This window comes from Spermophilus citellus (assembly GCF_964194105.1).
Source record: "Spermophilus citellus genome assembly, chromosome: 1".
Classification (NCBI taxonomy): domain Eukaryota; kingdom Metazoa; phylum Chordata; class Mammalia; order Rodentia; family Sciuridae; genus Spermophilus; species Spermophilus citellus.
In genome coordinates this window covers 141485822-141502736 of record NC_138182.1, presented here as the reverse complement: position 1 = coordinate 141502736, position 16915 = coordinate 141485822, and the positions used below count along the sequence as shown (strand labels likewise).

The window sequence follows — 16915 nt, the reverse complement described above, 5'->3', positions numbered from 1 at the left end:
GTAAGGGTGGCATGGCCTCACTAAATAAGAAAAAGGATATAAATATAAAAATGCATTTTCCTTTCACATTTCACCTCTGCTCTCTGCAACTTCTTGCCTGACGTAGAAGGACAAGCTTGCCTTCCTTCCCCCAGGGACCTTATGACTTTCTCAGCTGTCAACAAGGGGTTCCTTGACTTTCCCTACAGCGATATCTTGTTCAAGTGTACTCCAACGCTTTCAGTTCAGAAAAAAAGGTTGCAAAATTACACCTGGAGATAGGTCTCTGGGCCGACACTGAAGCGAGAGCAACAGCACAGCAGGAATGAACGCCTAATCCTAATGTCTAGCTGGCATTAACAGCAACAATGATTGATACTGTTACTAACGAGAAGTACAGTTGACAGTATCTCAGCACAAACCACCTACCCGTCACTGTGAAATGCTTCAAATGTGTCATCCTAGTTTATCCATGTGTCCAAAGATAGCCAGAGGCTCAAAGTATTCTGAACACCTCAGTGTACCACAAGTTGCTTCAAACTCTCTCCCACCTTGACACCTCACTCGTCTGGTTGTTCCTGCTTAAAACAGTATCCCACCCATTTTTCACATGGCTGGCTCCCCAGGTCTCACTGCATAGTTCCCTATGTAACAAATATGTGTGTCTCACAAATATGTGAGACAGACCAAAGTTCTCAGAGACTAAAGGTCAGGCCCTTTATCCTGCAGAGAGGTGACCTGCTCAAGGTCACACAGCTGAGGAATGGCAGATATAAATTAATTAGCACTGTGTCCGATGAGCCATCGTTTTATTTCCTCATCCTAACTGGTAAACATGTTATTTCTTCCTTTATCCATTTATTGTTCATCTTCATAATTGGAATCAAAAGCCCCTGGAGACAGTAACCCTTCCCTCCTCATCCCCTGCTCTATTCCTGGCAGCTGGCATAAGGTGGCATGTGGTAGGTGCTCAATAAATACTTGTTGAGAGACAGACCAATGGAATGGGTGAATGAGTGAATAGACCCAGAGGGGAAGTCTACAGAATAGTAGGAGCCACTGGACTTGAGATTCAGGAAATAGATTTGGGGAAAGTGAAATGAGGAAGAGATGTCTGACCACCACGTTGGCCCCTATTCTTAGGCAATTCCACATAACCCATGACAACACCACCACAGTCCCATGCACCACACATATACTCTCTTGTTTGGACCCGCATCAACTCTGTGGGGTAGATCTTTCTAGAACCTGAGGTCCAGAGATTGCTTCTGGCCAACTGCAAAGAATTAGAGCTAAAATGAGGGGCTCTGTGTGGGCACCCAGCAGGCAGGAAGAGACCGGGCTTTGGGGTTAGAGTGATTGGGTTTGAAGCACCCCTCTTAGGCTGTTCATTAATAGCACCTGAAGCCAGTCACTTAACCTCTGTGTGACTCCGTTTCCTGTACCTGCCTTGAATGCAACCAGGATTTAATGCAACAATGCGTGTGCATCACTCAGCCCAGGGCCTGGCACACACAGGCTCCACACACCTTTTCTAATGACAGAGCACTAGTAGTGCTTTGGTCAGCGTGTTCACTGTCACCATGGTCACCGTACCACTCGAGGCCCAGCACAGCTCTCACCTCAATCTGAAGCTGATACCATTCCTGGGCCCTTCTGCTGAGGTCCGAAGCGGTCACCAGCCACCCCTCTGGAGTCACTCGGAAGGCAGAACCGACGTTCCCCTTAGTGATTCTGAATGAGTAGGGGGCGCCGTTCTCTGGGGAGTCTGGGTCACTCAAGATCAACTGCAGGACTTTGCTGCCTATGGGAGAGTTCTCCTGAGATCAAGAATGAAAGGAAGCAAAGAGCAGAATGAGTCCTGATCCTCCATCCAGCATCATCCTGGAATCATCCTGAGCACCCTGACTGCTCAGCTGACGCCCACCCCTCCGGCCTGCCTTTGAGTTGCTGACTCTTCAATCTGGAGAAGTGCTCCCCAGGAGCACTGCTAGGCGGGGACGGATATGTTCTCAGAGTCTAAAGGTCAGGCCCTTTATCCTGCAGAGGGGTGACCTGCTCAAGGTCACACAGCTGATGAATGGCAGATATAAATTAATTAGCACCTGGAACACATGGGAATTTTATACTTTTCAGGGCCAGCTGAGCACTTACACATGATTTCTTGTTTAGAGGACAAACGCAATACACATCTAATGAGCAAATTGAGAGACAATTTGGAATTTAAGAACTGATTCCCTAAGGATCATTCCAACCTTTGTTCTCCAAACATGGGAATTCAGTCTGCTCTACTGTACCACGGTTGCTATCTAGCTTCCTTTGGTATCACAATCTTATTACATACAGAATGTAATGGACAACTGCCTATCCAGACAATGTTTCTCCCTTTTTTAAAAAAATAAAACCCTAATTTTGTTCAAGCATAAAGTAATCATAACCTCAGAAAAGATGTTCCCCTCTTATGAGAAAATGAACTGTGACTGGTCTAAGACAGCTATAATCTGACTCCCTAAGGGTGAACATGTGATTCAATTCTGACTATTGGAGAAAAGTCTTCTCCTTCGATTGAAAAAAAAAAATGAGTGCCGGGTATGATGGCTCACGCCTGTAATCCCAGTGGCTCAGGAGCCTGAGGCAGGAGGATCATGAGTTCAATGAGTTCAAAGCCAGCCTCAGCAAAAAGAAAGGCACTAAGTAATTCAGTGAGACCCTGTCTCTAAATAAAATGCAAAATAGGGCTGGGAATGTGGCTCAAAGTTTAAGTGCTCCTGAGTTCAATCCAAAAAAAAAAAAAAAAAGACCCTTCAAAAGAAATCCTTTTCTATTTGCCTTTGAAGAAGATTAGACAAGGATGTGATATGATATTAGAGCTACATCAGCCATTTTGCAATCATCAGGGAGAAGATGAAGAAATTTCTAAGATATAAAACACAAAGCCATGATATTGTTTTCTCATTGAAATAACCAAATATGAGTGGAATTTTCTACCATCCAACTTCTGATGATATTAAATAATGTTCTTATTACTGAATGAACTTTTAGTCAGGCAATGTGTTACCTGGCAGCCAAAGCATCTTAACTCATACCTTTAAATTATAAAATAGGTAAGAATGGAACGATACTAGGCAATGCATAGTAGGACCCAGAACTCTGCCCTCTTATCTGCTTCCTAACTACCCTCAACACTTATGGTCTTGATAATTCCCTTCAAATCTTATTTGCAAACTATTAGTATGGTGAAAACAGCTTAGAATCTGGAAATCATCCTGGGTTTAAATTCTAAGTTTGCTACACCCCACCTATGGAATGTTTCTGCACCTCCATTGTTCAAATCTGTAAAATGGGTCTTGCCTACTTTCATGGTTTTTGTGAGCATGGTAAGTAATGGACATAGAAGTGCCTAACACAGTGCCTGATTGTTTTTAATCCCACAATCCAGTGCCTCCTTCAGCTGCCTGTGTTGACTTCAGGGTCATCAGTGGCAAGGTCACAGCCAATTGAGTAGCACCTCCTGCTGAAAGGGAAGTAAAGGGAAGCTGGACCCAGGGCACCTGGGGAGGCTTGAACTTACTTGGACAGTGGTGCTGTAGTTGAGCTGGAAGAATCTCGGTGGGTTATCGTTGACATCAACCACTTGGACATTAATGTCTGTGTCCTCGTGCAGTGGGGGCAGCCCACTGTCTGTGGCTCGGAGCCTCAGGGAATAGCTGGATGTCTGTCACAAGATGCCCAGTGGAGAGTTAGCAACAAGACCCTTTACATCTGCTCCTTGACCTATTGCTAATGTTCTCAGTGAAAAAAAAAAAAAAAAGATGGAGACACTTCCCATTGCCCAGTCATAACATTTTACGGCTCAAGTTCTGGAGTCAGACAGAAGCAGGTGAGATTTAAAACCTAGCCATTCACTAGCTATGAGACCTTGGGATGGTGACCACATATGTGAAGATAACATCAGGATCCTCTTCCTGGGATTATTCTGAGGATCGAATGGCATAATGTATGTGACTCATTTAGTGACGTGCGTGACACACAGCGCGTGATCAATAAATGGTAGCTGTTACTGGAATGATCCAATGATCCCCGATCAATGGTGACCTGAGCTCCTCCAGGGAAGGTTAAGGGTTCTTCAGTCCCTCTCCTGCCTCTGGCCTCACAGTTCCCAGAGGACCCAGAGTACACAGGTGCACACATTCGGGGCATCAGGGTCAGGTGTGGACCACGATGCATCCTCTGGACCAGCAGTAGGGCCAGAGCTCTGCTCAGATGAGCTCAGATTGGGCCCCTCCCACGTGACTCACCTGCTCCCAATCCAGAGCCTTGGCCACCTGTAGCTCCCCCTTTTTGGGGTGGACAGTGAAGTGCCCAAGCTGGTTCCCTCCTACCAGGCTATAGGTAATGGCACTATTTAGGGGTCCGTCCTCATCAGTCGCTGAGACCTGCAGTCAGGGAGGTGATGGTGAGAGGAGGCACAACAGGGATCAGAAGGGAATCTTGGCCCCAGGAGCAGAGCGGAGACAGATAGGTCCCTGCCAGAATGACTGCCATTCACCTGGCAGTCCCTACCCCAAAGTGATCCCTGCCAAGGGACTCTCTCATGGATTTCAGCATGTGTTCATTTGTTTATTCATCCCCTCAGGGTGACAGGGTGTCAGGGCCTGTCCTAGGAAGCTGGGAGGTAGGGAATGTGTCAAAATGAAGATATCCACAGAAAATGTCTAATTTTATCGGTGATTCTAATTTGGGGTAAAGTCTGATCAGTCTCATGAGAGCATGGAGTACCATGATCCATTCCACCTGGGGAGATGAGAAAGGGATTCATGAAGGCTTGGAGTATGCGGAGGGCTTCTGGGAGTGGAGAGGAAACACTGTGAGCCCAGAGGCGTGATTGTGCAGGAGATATTGGGGAAAGGTCCATCTTCCTGTGCGGTTGGAGGGCAGGGTGCATGCTGGGAGTGGCAGGAGAGAAGGCTGGAAGGCAGAGTGCAGAGAGCTCATAGAGAACTTATGAATTTATGGAGTTTGGTTCCACTCCAAGGAAGAAGGGAGCAACTTCACATTTAAATGCAAAGAAATAGTATCTAATGTTCCCTTAGTTCTTGCACTCTCTCCACACATAGTAGCATTCCACATCACTAACTGTGACCTGACCCTTCCCAGGCTTTGGAATCTCTGGTAGATCTCTGGGGTCTATCTCTTCTGACTGCTTCCCTATCAAAAAGCTTGCTTATTCCATGCCCACTTTTATCAGAATTTCATTTTATCAAATAGCTCTCATTTTCTGTCATAAGAGACGGTACAGTCCCAGTTAAGTCTAATGTTGTGTTAATTTGATTGGCCAATCCACGCTCGCCAACGACTGGGAAGAGAGTGAGATAAGAACCCACAGGAGTCCACGCCCCACCAAGAGCAACTTACTGTGAGGATGACGTCACCCACGATGGCATTTTCTAAGACCCTCGTGACATACAGGTCCTGAGGGAATCTGGGACGATATTCATTGACATCGGTGATGTTGACCACAATTGTGGTCACATCACTGAGGGAAGAAGAACCCCTCCGGCTGCACTCAATGGACAGGAAGTACTTGGGATTTGTCTCAAAGTCGAGGCTCCCGTTGACGTACAGGAATCCTGAAGGAAAAAGAGGCCACAGGAGTGAGGAATCTGGGGGACCACAGAGGCAGGGGACTGAGGGGTCTTGAGCTCAAATCCAGAAGAGGCAGCTTGACAAGGCTGAGATGAATCCCCCGCCATCTCCCTCTTCATGTCCCTGTGTGTTGACCCCTCTCCTTTGCCTTCTCTCCCCACCCCCATCTCTCCTTTTCCTCTCATTCTAAAGGCTGGGTTTCCTTCATTTATTTCTGTAATATTTCATTAAACCTCATTTAAATCTGTGATGCCAAATGAATCTCATTTGTATTCATAACGGAGGCTTCAGGCTGACAACACCTGAACTTGCTGTCGGTCTTAGCATCCGAAGAGCCAACCAGTCCTCATGTGCCAGCAGCACTATGGGAAGAGCTCGGCCCGTCCAACAGTGTTCAACTGAACCTGATCAAACCCTTTGATCCAAATAGCATTCTTAGGAAATACAGACCTAGAGGGATGTGTATAGCACTGTATGCAGCCAGCCAATTGAGATATGAAAAATTCTGCCAGACACCTGACTCAAATATTTCATTAATAAATGGCATGAGGATATAAAGAGGGAGAAGAAAACGCTAGCAATTAAAAGAGACTTAAGATACTGTATATCAACCAAATGCGATATGTGGTCACTTTGGGGGTGCTGAAAAGCCATCTTCAAAAGCACCTTTGTGAGATAAGCTGAAATTATTGGCTGGTTATTTGATGATATTAATGAATGATTATCTTTTAGGTAAGGTATTATGGTTTTATTATGAAAAGAGTCTACTATCTAGAGATACCCACTAAAGTCTTTATAAATGAAATCATTACAGTGTCTGGGATTTGCTTTGAAATAGCTTATTAGGTACCAAAATACAGCTAAATAGGAAGAATTAGCTGTAGTATTCTATAGCATAATAGGGTAACCAGAGTTTACAGCAGCGTAGGATATATTTCAAAATAACTAGAAGAGTCCAAAGGTTCCTAACACATAGAAATGATAAGTGTTGGAGAGGACACAAATGCTAATCACTCCAATTTGGTCATTACACATTTTAATTACTGTACTGCTATCCAAAAATAATGCAAAAACAACAACAACAACAAAAAAAAAAAAAAAAAAAAAAAACTAGTATGCTCCATTCTGGCGAGTTGGAGGACTCTGCACGGATGCAGCTGACCTGGGCAGCATGAGGACCTTCCACAAGTTTCTGTGAGTCTAACTTAGGCTCCATGGTCGGAAAGAAAGAAGACAAATATCCTAACTCTTTCCCTCTCCAGGATAATGAGGGGAAATGGAGGGGTGTCAGGGTGTTTGGAGAGAGTATGAGGGTGACTCTAGGAGGAGGAAACTTCTCTTAAACCACTCAAACACCAGATTCCAGCAAGTGCTTGGTGCCTCTGTCCCCAAGGAGGGAGGCCCTCTTGGAGCTGACCAGAGACCAGGAAGCCACCAACTGTGGGAGGAGACTGGATCATTGCGGGTCCTGGACACAGAGCCCTGGGTGGAGACTGGGGAAATAGGAAGGCTCACACAAAAGCTGACCCTACGGTGGAAGAAGGGACCAGCACCCAGAGAGATGGAGAGCAGAGAAAAGCTCAAAGGAGCTCTGCCTTGGGCAGAGACTGTGTGGGGCAGATACACCCTGTACGTGGAGACTCCAATGTTCCCCAAGAACAGGTGGGTCTGGCTCGGGCACCGTCTCACCTGTGCGAGCATCCAGGCGGAACCTCCCCCGCTCGTTCCCGCCAACGATGCGGTAGCCGGTCTTCTCCGCACCCGGGCGAGTGAGGGTGGCCAGCTGCAGCACCTCCGTGCCAGCCGGTGCGTCTTCGCGCACCTGCACGCTGTACTCAGTGTTGAGGAACACGGGCAGGTAGTCCTCCAGGCCCACCACGGAGACCGAGACGGTGCCCAGCGTGGAGAGTGGGATCGGGGATCCCAGGTCGGAAGCACGGACTGTGAGCTCCAGCGCTGTCTGGGGCCCGGCCTCCAGGGGCTTCTCCAGCCGAATCACTCCCGTGGTGGCATCGATAGAAAACTGACCTTCCGCAGAATCCGTCAGAGAGTAGACCACCTGGGCATTGGCTCCTGCCGGGGGGGACCAAGGGCAAGATCGATTTTGAGGCCACTCTTCTGGCTTAGCTTACAGCTGAACTTGCAGCCACAGTAGGGTCTAGGGAGAGAGCGCCCCATAAAGGCTGAGACGCTTTGGGTGTGTTCAGAGTGACAACCTCTAAATCAAGTCCTTTTACCTGGGTGGCGAGGGGTGTCCAAGTTCTTGGTGGGAGCTTGGGGGTCTAGTCCACAAACCTACTACCTAACTACCTGAAAATGTTATATAGTGTCCAATATCAGCTTATAAATGAAAATTGTGTAAGATAAACCACCCAGAGTCCTTTGGCTGTGTAAAAGTTTAGTACCTTGATTGTGGTGCTGGTTACATGAATGAATACATGAGATGTTACATCAAACTACACATAGGGCACATGCGAATTTGTAACAACGGATCACACTATTATGTATAAATATAATGCACCAATAAACAACCCACATATACAAATACATATACGCATATACATACAAATAAGTGCATATAAAGCTGAGTAAAACCAGGATATGGCTTGTGTACAATGAAATTCACCATTCTGTATAAATCATAGGTGCCAATAAAAAATTTTAAAAAGAATACAGCTTGTAGTCTAGTTAGGAGTCATGTACCAATGACAAGCTTCCAGTTTTGATTATACTTACTACAGCCATGTACTATGTTGTTCCTGGGGAAGCTGAGTGAAGAGAGCTCTCTCAGTACTATTTTTTCAAGTTCCTATGAGTTTATAATTATGTTGAAATAAAAAGTTAAGAAAACAAAAACACCCATGGAAAGTTCTCAGTAAATCAAAAAAAATGTTACTCCTGCTTTAGCTCAGATTCTGTTCTTTGGTTATGAACAGCTGTTAGACTTGGCTTACACAGGGCCCATAGTGCAAGAAAAATACAAACATTTAATGCTCAGCCCTCAGGTCCTTGCACTCACAGACGAATGCAGGCCCTGAGCCTAAGGGGCTCACATTTCACACACATGCGTGGACACACACCCTTGTGGTGGAAGCGTGGCGGGGACTGCCTATGAAAAGAGTTGATTCAAATCCACCAGATACACACACCAGATAGCTTCCCACTTTAGGCATTTTGATGGAGACACTATCATTTTTCAAGAGAAAGGGAGAGTAACTAAGAACAGAGTAGGGAACAAGAGCATGAGAAGATGACTAATATTAAACAGGGATGAGAGGTGGGAGGGACAGGGAGAGAGAAGGGAAATTGCTTGGAAATGGAAGGAGACCCTCAGGGTTATACAAAATTATATACAAGAGGAAGTGAGGGGAAAGGGAAAAATAATACAAGGGGGAGAAATGCATTACAGTAGAGGGGGTAGAGAGAGAAGAGGGGAGGGGAGGGGAGGGGAGGGGGGATAGTAGAGGATAGGAAAGGCAGCAGAATACAACAGACACTAGTACGGCAATATGTAAATCAGTGGAAGTGTAACTGATGTGACTCTGCAATCTGTATACGGGGTAAAAATGGGAGTTCATAACCCACTTGAATCAAAGTGTGAAATATGATATATCAAGAACTATGTAATGTTTTGAACAACCAATAAAAAAATTAAAAAAAAAAGAGGGAGATGCTGGTCAGGTCACATCTGGAATATTTGGGTAGAATTTAAGGGCTAGAAGAATCATTTTAAAGGGTCAATGGTAAACTGGTTCAAGGCCAGTTTCAATCCTATGATTGAAAGCACTAGGGCCCTTCTACCAGAGAGAGAGGCTTGAAGCTACAGCAAGTAGTCGGTGTATCCTAGTGGCAGAAGGGCCATCATGGAAAAGGGGCCTAGGGAATCTGTGTGACTGTAGAGGATCGGAACCAGGATTAACAGGGTCAGCTCCAAAGAGTGGAACTTGATAATTGTCTGAGGAACAATGGGAGTAAGGGATTGTCTAGGAAGTGGGAGCTTTCTGTCCCTGGACATGTTCCATATGCAAGAAGAGGCTAACTGAGTACTTCCCGGGCCTTGTAGTCATTAGACGAAGAGGTGGGTGAAGTGGATCACTCCAGCTCTCCAGATCTGTCCCATTGAATCCAGCTCTGCAGCTCTAACAAGTCTGTCCATTTGCACCTCTTATCCCAACGCACACATGCATACACATGGGTTTCCCAGATCCAGCTAGGGCTGACTGTTTGCCCTCCCTATAGCCCTGTATCCCTCCAAAACTCTCTGCTCCTTCTGCCAAGCTAAACCCAATCCCTCTAGGAAATTTCTAATTTACTCTGCTGGTGTCAAACAAGGCAGAGTTATTTTGATCCCACTTTTATTATTATTATCATCATCATCTTATGTTGATCTGGCTACTTTGACCCCAACGGCATTTTCTAGCCTACTTGAGTTATAAAATTTGACTTAGGACAATTGAGCCACAATAGAACATTTCATGATGGCAGAAGCTATAATTGGCACAATCTGGGACAGATACTCATTGACGAATTCGATTTGTTTTGTGCTGTGGTTTAAGTGTGCCCCCCAAAAGTTCAACTTAATCCCCAAATTCACATGTTAATGGTGTTTGGAGGTGAGGTCTTTGGGAGGTCATTGAAATTAGATGAAGGCCATGAGAGTGGGGTCCCCATGATGATATTAGCGGTTTTCTAGAAAGAAAATTAGATACTTGAGCTAGCACTTGCTTGCTCCAACTCATAACGTGATGCCCTCCACTGTGTTATGATACAGCATGAGACCAGATGCCAGATGCCAAGCAGAAGCCAGGGCCATGTTCTTGGGCTATCCAGCTCCAGTACTGTGTGCGAGTCAAATAACCTTTTCTCTATCAATCAACCAGTCTGTGGTATTTAGTTATAGTAACAGAAAAGAGACTAAGACACTTTCTAAAATTTTAAAAGGAAAAAGAATCAACCCCAATGAAAATACTGTCATTGAAATTAGAATGTAAAATATCAAAAATATCTCAACTTCTTGTACAGAAATGGATCGAGGAATTCAGTAGATTTAATGTAGTTAGTGCCCCAAATTCTTTTCTTTTGTCAAATTAATTTGAGTTGTATAATTCTGATTGGTGTGTTTCTTTTTTAAAAAATATGAAACAAATCTATTCATTTTTCAAATGTCTTAACAATTTTACATGTAAGTCAACCTTTAAGATAAACGCAAAATGTCCCAGTTTGTAATTTAAAAAAAACCAAAAAACAAAAAACAAAACAAAACAAAAAACCCTCAAGCACCCTCTCTGTGTACAACACTATTCTAGGTGCAATAAAAGAAAATCTTAACCTTTGGAACAAGATTTCATCTTTTCTAGAGAGTAAAAATACAAAAAAAAAATGGCCCTTACTTACCACTAATCTGCCCCAAACCCCAAATAAGAAAGAACTCCTTTTCACTAAAACATTTTAAAATAAACCATTTTCCATCCCAGGGCAGTTGATTGGTATATTTCTGATTGAGTGTTTATATTCAAAATGCTTTGGGGCAAAAAACAAACAAACAAACAAAAAAAGTTCTTGAAGCTGAATGGCAGTATTGAAAGTTCTCCAGGTCTAATATCAGGGGGGAAGCACTGAGACTGAAATGTCTTGTACCTGCCTCGAAACATGGCTAGAATCATTTGTCAGACAGCACTTGGTGCTGTACCCAGAGAGGATACTTGAGTTGTTGTTGTTGTTGTTGTTGGGAAATTTGTGCTTATCTTCAAAGTTGACTTACATTGACTTACATGTAAAATTGTTTTAAGACCCTTGAAAAATGAGTGGATTTGTTTCATATTTTTTAGAAAAGAAACATACCCATCAGAATGCAGTGGTACCCCAGCATTTCCTACCTGTAGGCATGCAGAGATGCAACAAGTGGATACAGTCCCCAACAGTCCCAGAGAGACACAGAGAGAGCCAATGGCAGATTTAAAGGCAGAACAGTAGAAGTGGCTTCCGCTCCTTCTCAGACTCACCTTGGTCAGGGTCCCGGGCAAATACCACAGCCACGGGGGTCTTAACTGTGGTGTTGTCGAAGACAGCCACAGCACAGTGGCTGGGGAAGAATCGTGGTGCATTGTCATTCACATCCTCCACGAGGAGGGTGACGTCTGCCTGGCACGATCGACCACCTCCATCCGTTGCCTTGGCAACAAGGTTGTACACATCCTTCTTCTCACGGTCCAGGGCTGTGAGTGTGGTCAGCTCCCCTGGCCAGAGAAATGACAGAAATTGAGTTTTCTCTGGGTGTGTGCTCTCTAGATATCCATAGGAGACAATCCCAGTCACAGAGTTTATCGCAGTGAAAAGGTGTCAGTATGGTGTATGTGCAGAGGAAAGAAGCCCAGCCTATACCCCCAACACCCACCTGCTTCCTACTGCTCCCAAACACACTCCACCACTATCATCACTGAGATCTCAGTCTCCATCCCTGAGAGCTCAGTTTCCTTTTCATGCCTAAAGGTGAGAAATGTTAGTGTACCACTGCATTCTGACCGGTGTGTTTCTTTTCTAAAAAATATGAAACAAATCCATTCATTTTTCAAGTGTCTTTCAAATAGGGGGTGGTTAAGTATATTATGTTGGCCATACAGTAACCTACTGTATAATCTGAAATGAATTATGATAGAGCTTTATGTTCTGGCTTTGATAACATCTGCAAAATATTGCTAAGTGAAGAAAATCAAGTTAGAAAATAGTATTCTATTTTTGTGAAAGAATTACACAGAGATTTTAGAGATGCATGGGAAAGCAGTGTGGTAGAACAGCCACCAGAGTCCCTGTCTTTGGGGTAAGGGCTATCATCTGCATTTTCCAGTTTCTGCATAACACACATCTACGCTGTTTGAATTTTGTACAATGAGCACGTATTATTTCCATATTCTGAAAAACCGCCCAGTTTGTTTTTCTTCTAAGTCCTCACTGATCATCCCGCAGCTGAACAAACAGAAGCCGAGGGAAATTAGGAAACCTGCCTGAGTCACTCAGCACGCCTGTGCTGGGGTCAAGAAGGATGACTTTGTCTTCCATCTACCTGGAGAGCTTCCTGGGACACCTCTCACGGGCCACCTCCCTGCTCAAGAATCTCCAAGTCATGCTTTGATCTATTGAATTCAAGCCAAGTGTGGGCAGCTGGCCCTTGTGACCTTGATCTTACTTGCTACCCACCCCCAACTGCTCCCTACAGCAGCAGAACAGGAATCCACCTGGGGGACTACTCTTGCAGGGGAAGCACAACCTACCCCATATCACCCAGATCCTGCAGCCCAGCCTCTCCCGGCTATTCATGGGCTCTCTGTTTCCCTCTCTCCGCTTTATCCCCTACCTAGTCATGATGACCGAGGCAATCACATCCACTGTGCTCCTCTTAAACCCGGATCTGGGCTAGCCTTCCATGTGCTTTATTGCTTGTGATCCTTACAAAGTCGTATTAGCTATTATCCCCCATTTGAGAGTTTTAGAGAATTTATAAATGGCCCTTCTCTGCCATTCTCTGGCCTCTGGAATAACTACTGTATGTCCTCAAGTCTCACATACAATGGCATTTCCTCAAAGAAGTTTTGCTTACCCCTTCTCCCCAAACTAATTTAATTTCTCTTGGCAAATAAACACCCCATGTTTCTTCTTAACACATTTCAAACCTCTTATCTAATGAATGCCTTTCCTATTAGATGACAATGACCTGGATCTTATCTTATCAGTCTATTGATTATATCTCCAGCATCTAGTGCATGCTTGGCACATGTACCAATATGTATGTTTGCTCATGTCTGCTGACAGATGGATAGATGGGTTAGTGAATTCCTGCTCCTTCTCCAAAGAGCCTTCCATGGCACTGGACACTTGGTATTCAGTAAATAAGTTCTGATCTTGATCCTGCAACTCAGGAAACCCACCTGTATGAGGATCCAGCTTGAATTTATGTACCCCAGGTCCATGCAGAGAATACGTGATCTGAGCATTGGTGTCGGTATCCAAGTCTGTAGCCGAAACTTTCAAAATGAAGTGTCCTGGAGATACATCTTCACGAACGTTGCCAGTATAGAGAAGCTGGAGAGGGAAAGAAAAAGAGGAAGAGTGTGGAAGCTATACTTAGAGGAAAAATGATAGAGACAGAGGCCAGAGACAGAGAGAAAGTGAGAGGGAGAGGAGAACAGAGGGAAGGAGAAACATAAGGAAAATGGAGACTAAAAACTAGAAGAAAGATGACAAGACAACAAGTCAGAAAAGAGGGGATGAAGAAGAAGTTCCACCTCCCGAAAGCCCACATGCAGGGCTAGAGGGCCAGCTGCAGCCTACCTGACAAGGAGCCCGGGGAGGCTTCTGGGTGAGATGGGCTTGACACCAAGGGTCTCAGCCACTCTGGGCCAATCCCCCACCTCTGTGAAGAGGCCAGAAGGTCAGGCTCATCTCCTACCTACATTCCCAGGATGGACCCTGTCCTTTGATCTGGTCTGCAGGCACCATATATAGCAAGCTGGAGGTGTGTCACAAGGGAAAAGCTGGAGTCCCTGAGAGCTCAGTTTCCAGCTAGCCATCCTGGTTCCTACTCCTGCAGGGAATAGCAGGGTATGGAGACCAGTCATGCTGTGGATGGAAGCTCCATGCCCAGGTGGGCTGTGTGGAGATGGTCCTCCACACCTTCTTAGCCTGACTCTAATGAAGCTGTGGTCCATTCCTGAGAAGACCACAGTGAGCCTGGCCCCAGCCTCTCCCAGCATGGGGATGATGGAGGTTTTAAGGATGGCTGAGGGAAAAGGGGAAAAAAATAGACACCTTTCTCCCCAGGAAAGCTGCCCTTATAAGACCACTCAAAATGTGGTCATCTGGGATTCTGAAAAGGTATTTTCAATGCTTACAGACAATCCAGGCTCTTTTTTTCTACTATGCTTTCACATGACTAGAGTGTAGAAAAGCAGAAGAAAAATATGAGAGGGTATATGTATTTGCATGTGTTGCAAAGTAAGTGCTCATGTGGAGGTATGTGTGTGCAAATAAGTGGATGTAAACATGCAAATGTAGGTGCAAGTATGCTTGTGTGAATTATATCTATCTATATGTGGGTGGACATACGCGAGATTGTGGTAGCTATGTAGTGCATGCTTATGCATAGTTATGTATATCTGTACTGATAGTTTTCTGTGTATATAGGACTGTAGATGATCCTTTGTGTAGATGTATATTCCTATGTATAGCATGTATTTATGTACATATAATGAATGGCTGTATTTTAGGTAAATAGAAATTGTGCTAATTTGAGACATTATAAAATTAAAATGCTAACAGCTTATCTGCAACCTTTAAGGTATTGCAGATCCCCTTGGTCAAAAGTGACTTCTTGTGTTCAAAACTATATTTAAAAGAAATTTAACTATATTTGTGACTGTCAGCTTAGCCCTCTAAAAACACATTTCTGCTCCTGCTAAACACACGCATGCACACTCCTTCACACATGGTTGTCTCAACATCTGTTCTCATGGGGAATTTAGGACTAAAGTACATAGGTCCTTAAGAAAGTATCCCTTATCCCAGTAACTGTCGTGCCTGCCTGTTTGTGTATGTGTGTAACCTGAAGGGAGTGTCTGCATTGGGCTATTACCAATGCTGTATTACCCAAGCAGGTGCAGGGATATGTGGGCTAAGAGGAGGGGTGTCCCTGGGGAGGCCCCTGGATGTATTTCACAATAGTGAACCAAGTTAACAGCTGAGCAGGGGAGAGGGTTTGCACAGTGAGCATGGCCGACTGTTTGGAGAATGTACGTTACTTTGCTTCTAGATAAGTTTCACAGAGAAGTGGACCTTTATAGAGAGTACAGGAAGAGAGATGTAGATAGTGATTCCTGAAGAGCTTACTATAATCCCTATGAAGGCTAAGGAATTGCCTAGAAGGGTCCCTGCCCCAGGGAACTAGACTGAGGTCCACTGGGGAGAAGCAAGTGCAGATGAGGTCAACCATGGCCAGTCTCAGAGATGCATCGTAGATCATCCTCCTTTCTCTTGTCCCTCCTTCTCTCTACCTTCCTTGCCTCCACTTCCCACTCCACCCTCAACAAGCTCTCACCTGTGAGCACTGCGGGCTGTTATCATTCATGTCCAGGACAAAGATCTCCACAGGGACAGAAGCCTGGAACTTGCCATCTGACGCTGTGATTCTGAGCAAGTACTTGGCCATGTGCTCACGGTCCAGGGTCTTCCTTGAGTAGATCCTCCATTCATCCCCAACTTGGCTGATGCCAAATTGGCCCAGGGGGTCTCCCTCTAAAAGCATGGGACACAGCTTTCAGAAGCAGCAGGAATGAATCAGGCTATGTGTCACAGGTGGCTGCCCAACTGCCCCTTCTTTTAGGGTTGCTGAGAAAGGCAAAAATGTCTTTTCTCCCTTAACTAAGGACCCACAATTCACACTGAGTCAGATTTTCGTATTACGAAGCTGCTTCTGACTTCAAACACCACCTGTTAAATAAAATTATCACTGCAAGAAGCACAGGTTCAAAATATGTGGCTGGAAGGAGCAGGCTTCTTACTTTCTGTGGCCTGGAAGGCATCAGTGGAAGTTAAAGGGAAGCAAATTTCGAATCTATATAAGAAATGTCTATCTATAGCTATTCACTAGCAAATGGGTGGAAAGTAATCAATGACACTAAACTCTCTGAGGTTTTTTTAAATCTTTTTTTTTGTAGTTGTAGATGGACATCATGCTTTATTTTACTTTTTTACTTTTATGTGGTGCTGAGGATGGAACCCAGTGCCTCATATGTGCAAGACAAGCACTCTGCCACTGAGCCACAGACCTAGCCCCTCTGAGATTTTATTATACAACTAATGACGGGTCCCTAGCCTTGCTTGTAAGATGTCATTCCTGACAAGGAAATCACTGACAAGGGTATGGGAAGATGGACTCTCATTCTAAGATCCTAAAATTCCAGAGTCCCAAGGTTCAGCTGCTTCAAGAGTTGACTATTCATTGACATTTACTATTCTCTTATTCAATGATTTTAAGACTCTTGCATTTTTAAGTGCCTGATGTTATAAGATGATAGATTTTATTTTTCTAAGCTACTTAAAACAGCTCACATTCTGTCTGTCTCCAGGAGTCTATGGCTCTTGGTTGGAAGTTGAGACTCATTAACTCACCAGAGGATAGCTGTAAGAGCAAAAAGATCCATGTTTATGGGAATGGATGACATGGCACTGGGGCTTGGAAGAAAAAGGATATTCTGAGTGAAGAAACTCTCATGGTCACTGTTTGGCTTAGTCTTTGTAT

The 16915-nt window shown here is 44.7% G+C and overlaps 1 protein-coding gene across 1 annotated transcript in view; it reads right to left on the bottom strand.

The window, feature by feature from the left end:
- Nucleotides 1-16915, bottom strand: part of FAT2 (FAT atypical cadherin 2) — a gene marked incomplete at both ends in the record, with an annotated part of 68350 nt that overhangs the window by 23990 nt on the left and 27445 nt on the right. The window contains 8 exons of the mRNA XM_081302271.1: nt 1602-1799; nt 3551-3694; nt 4278-4415; nt 5395-5609; nt 7315-7698; nt 11628-11861; nt 13548-13701; nt 15713-15909. Of these exons, the coding sequence (XP_081158397.1) occupies nt 1602-1799; nt 3551-3694; nt 4278-4415; nt 5395-5609; nt 7315-7698; nt 11628-11861; nt 13548-13701; nt 15713-15909 (1664 nt within the window). The remainder of the gene's footprint in view (nt 1-1601; nt 1800-3550; nt 3695-4277; nt 4416-5394; nt 5610-7314; nt 7699-11627; nt 11862-13547; nt 13702-15712; nt 15910-16915) is intronic.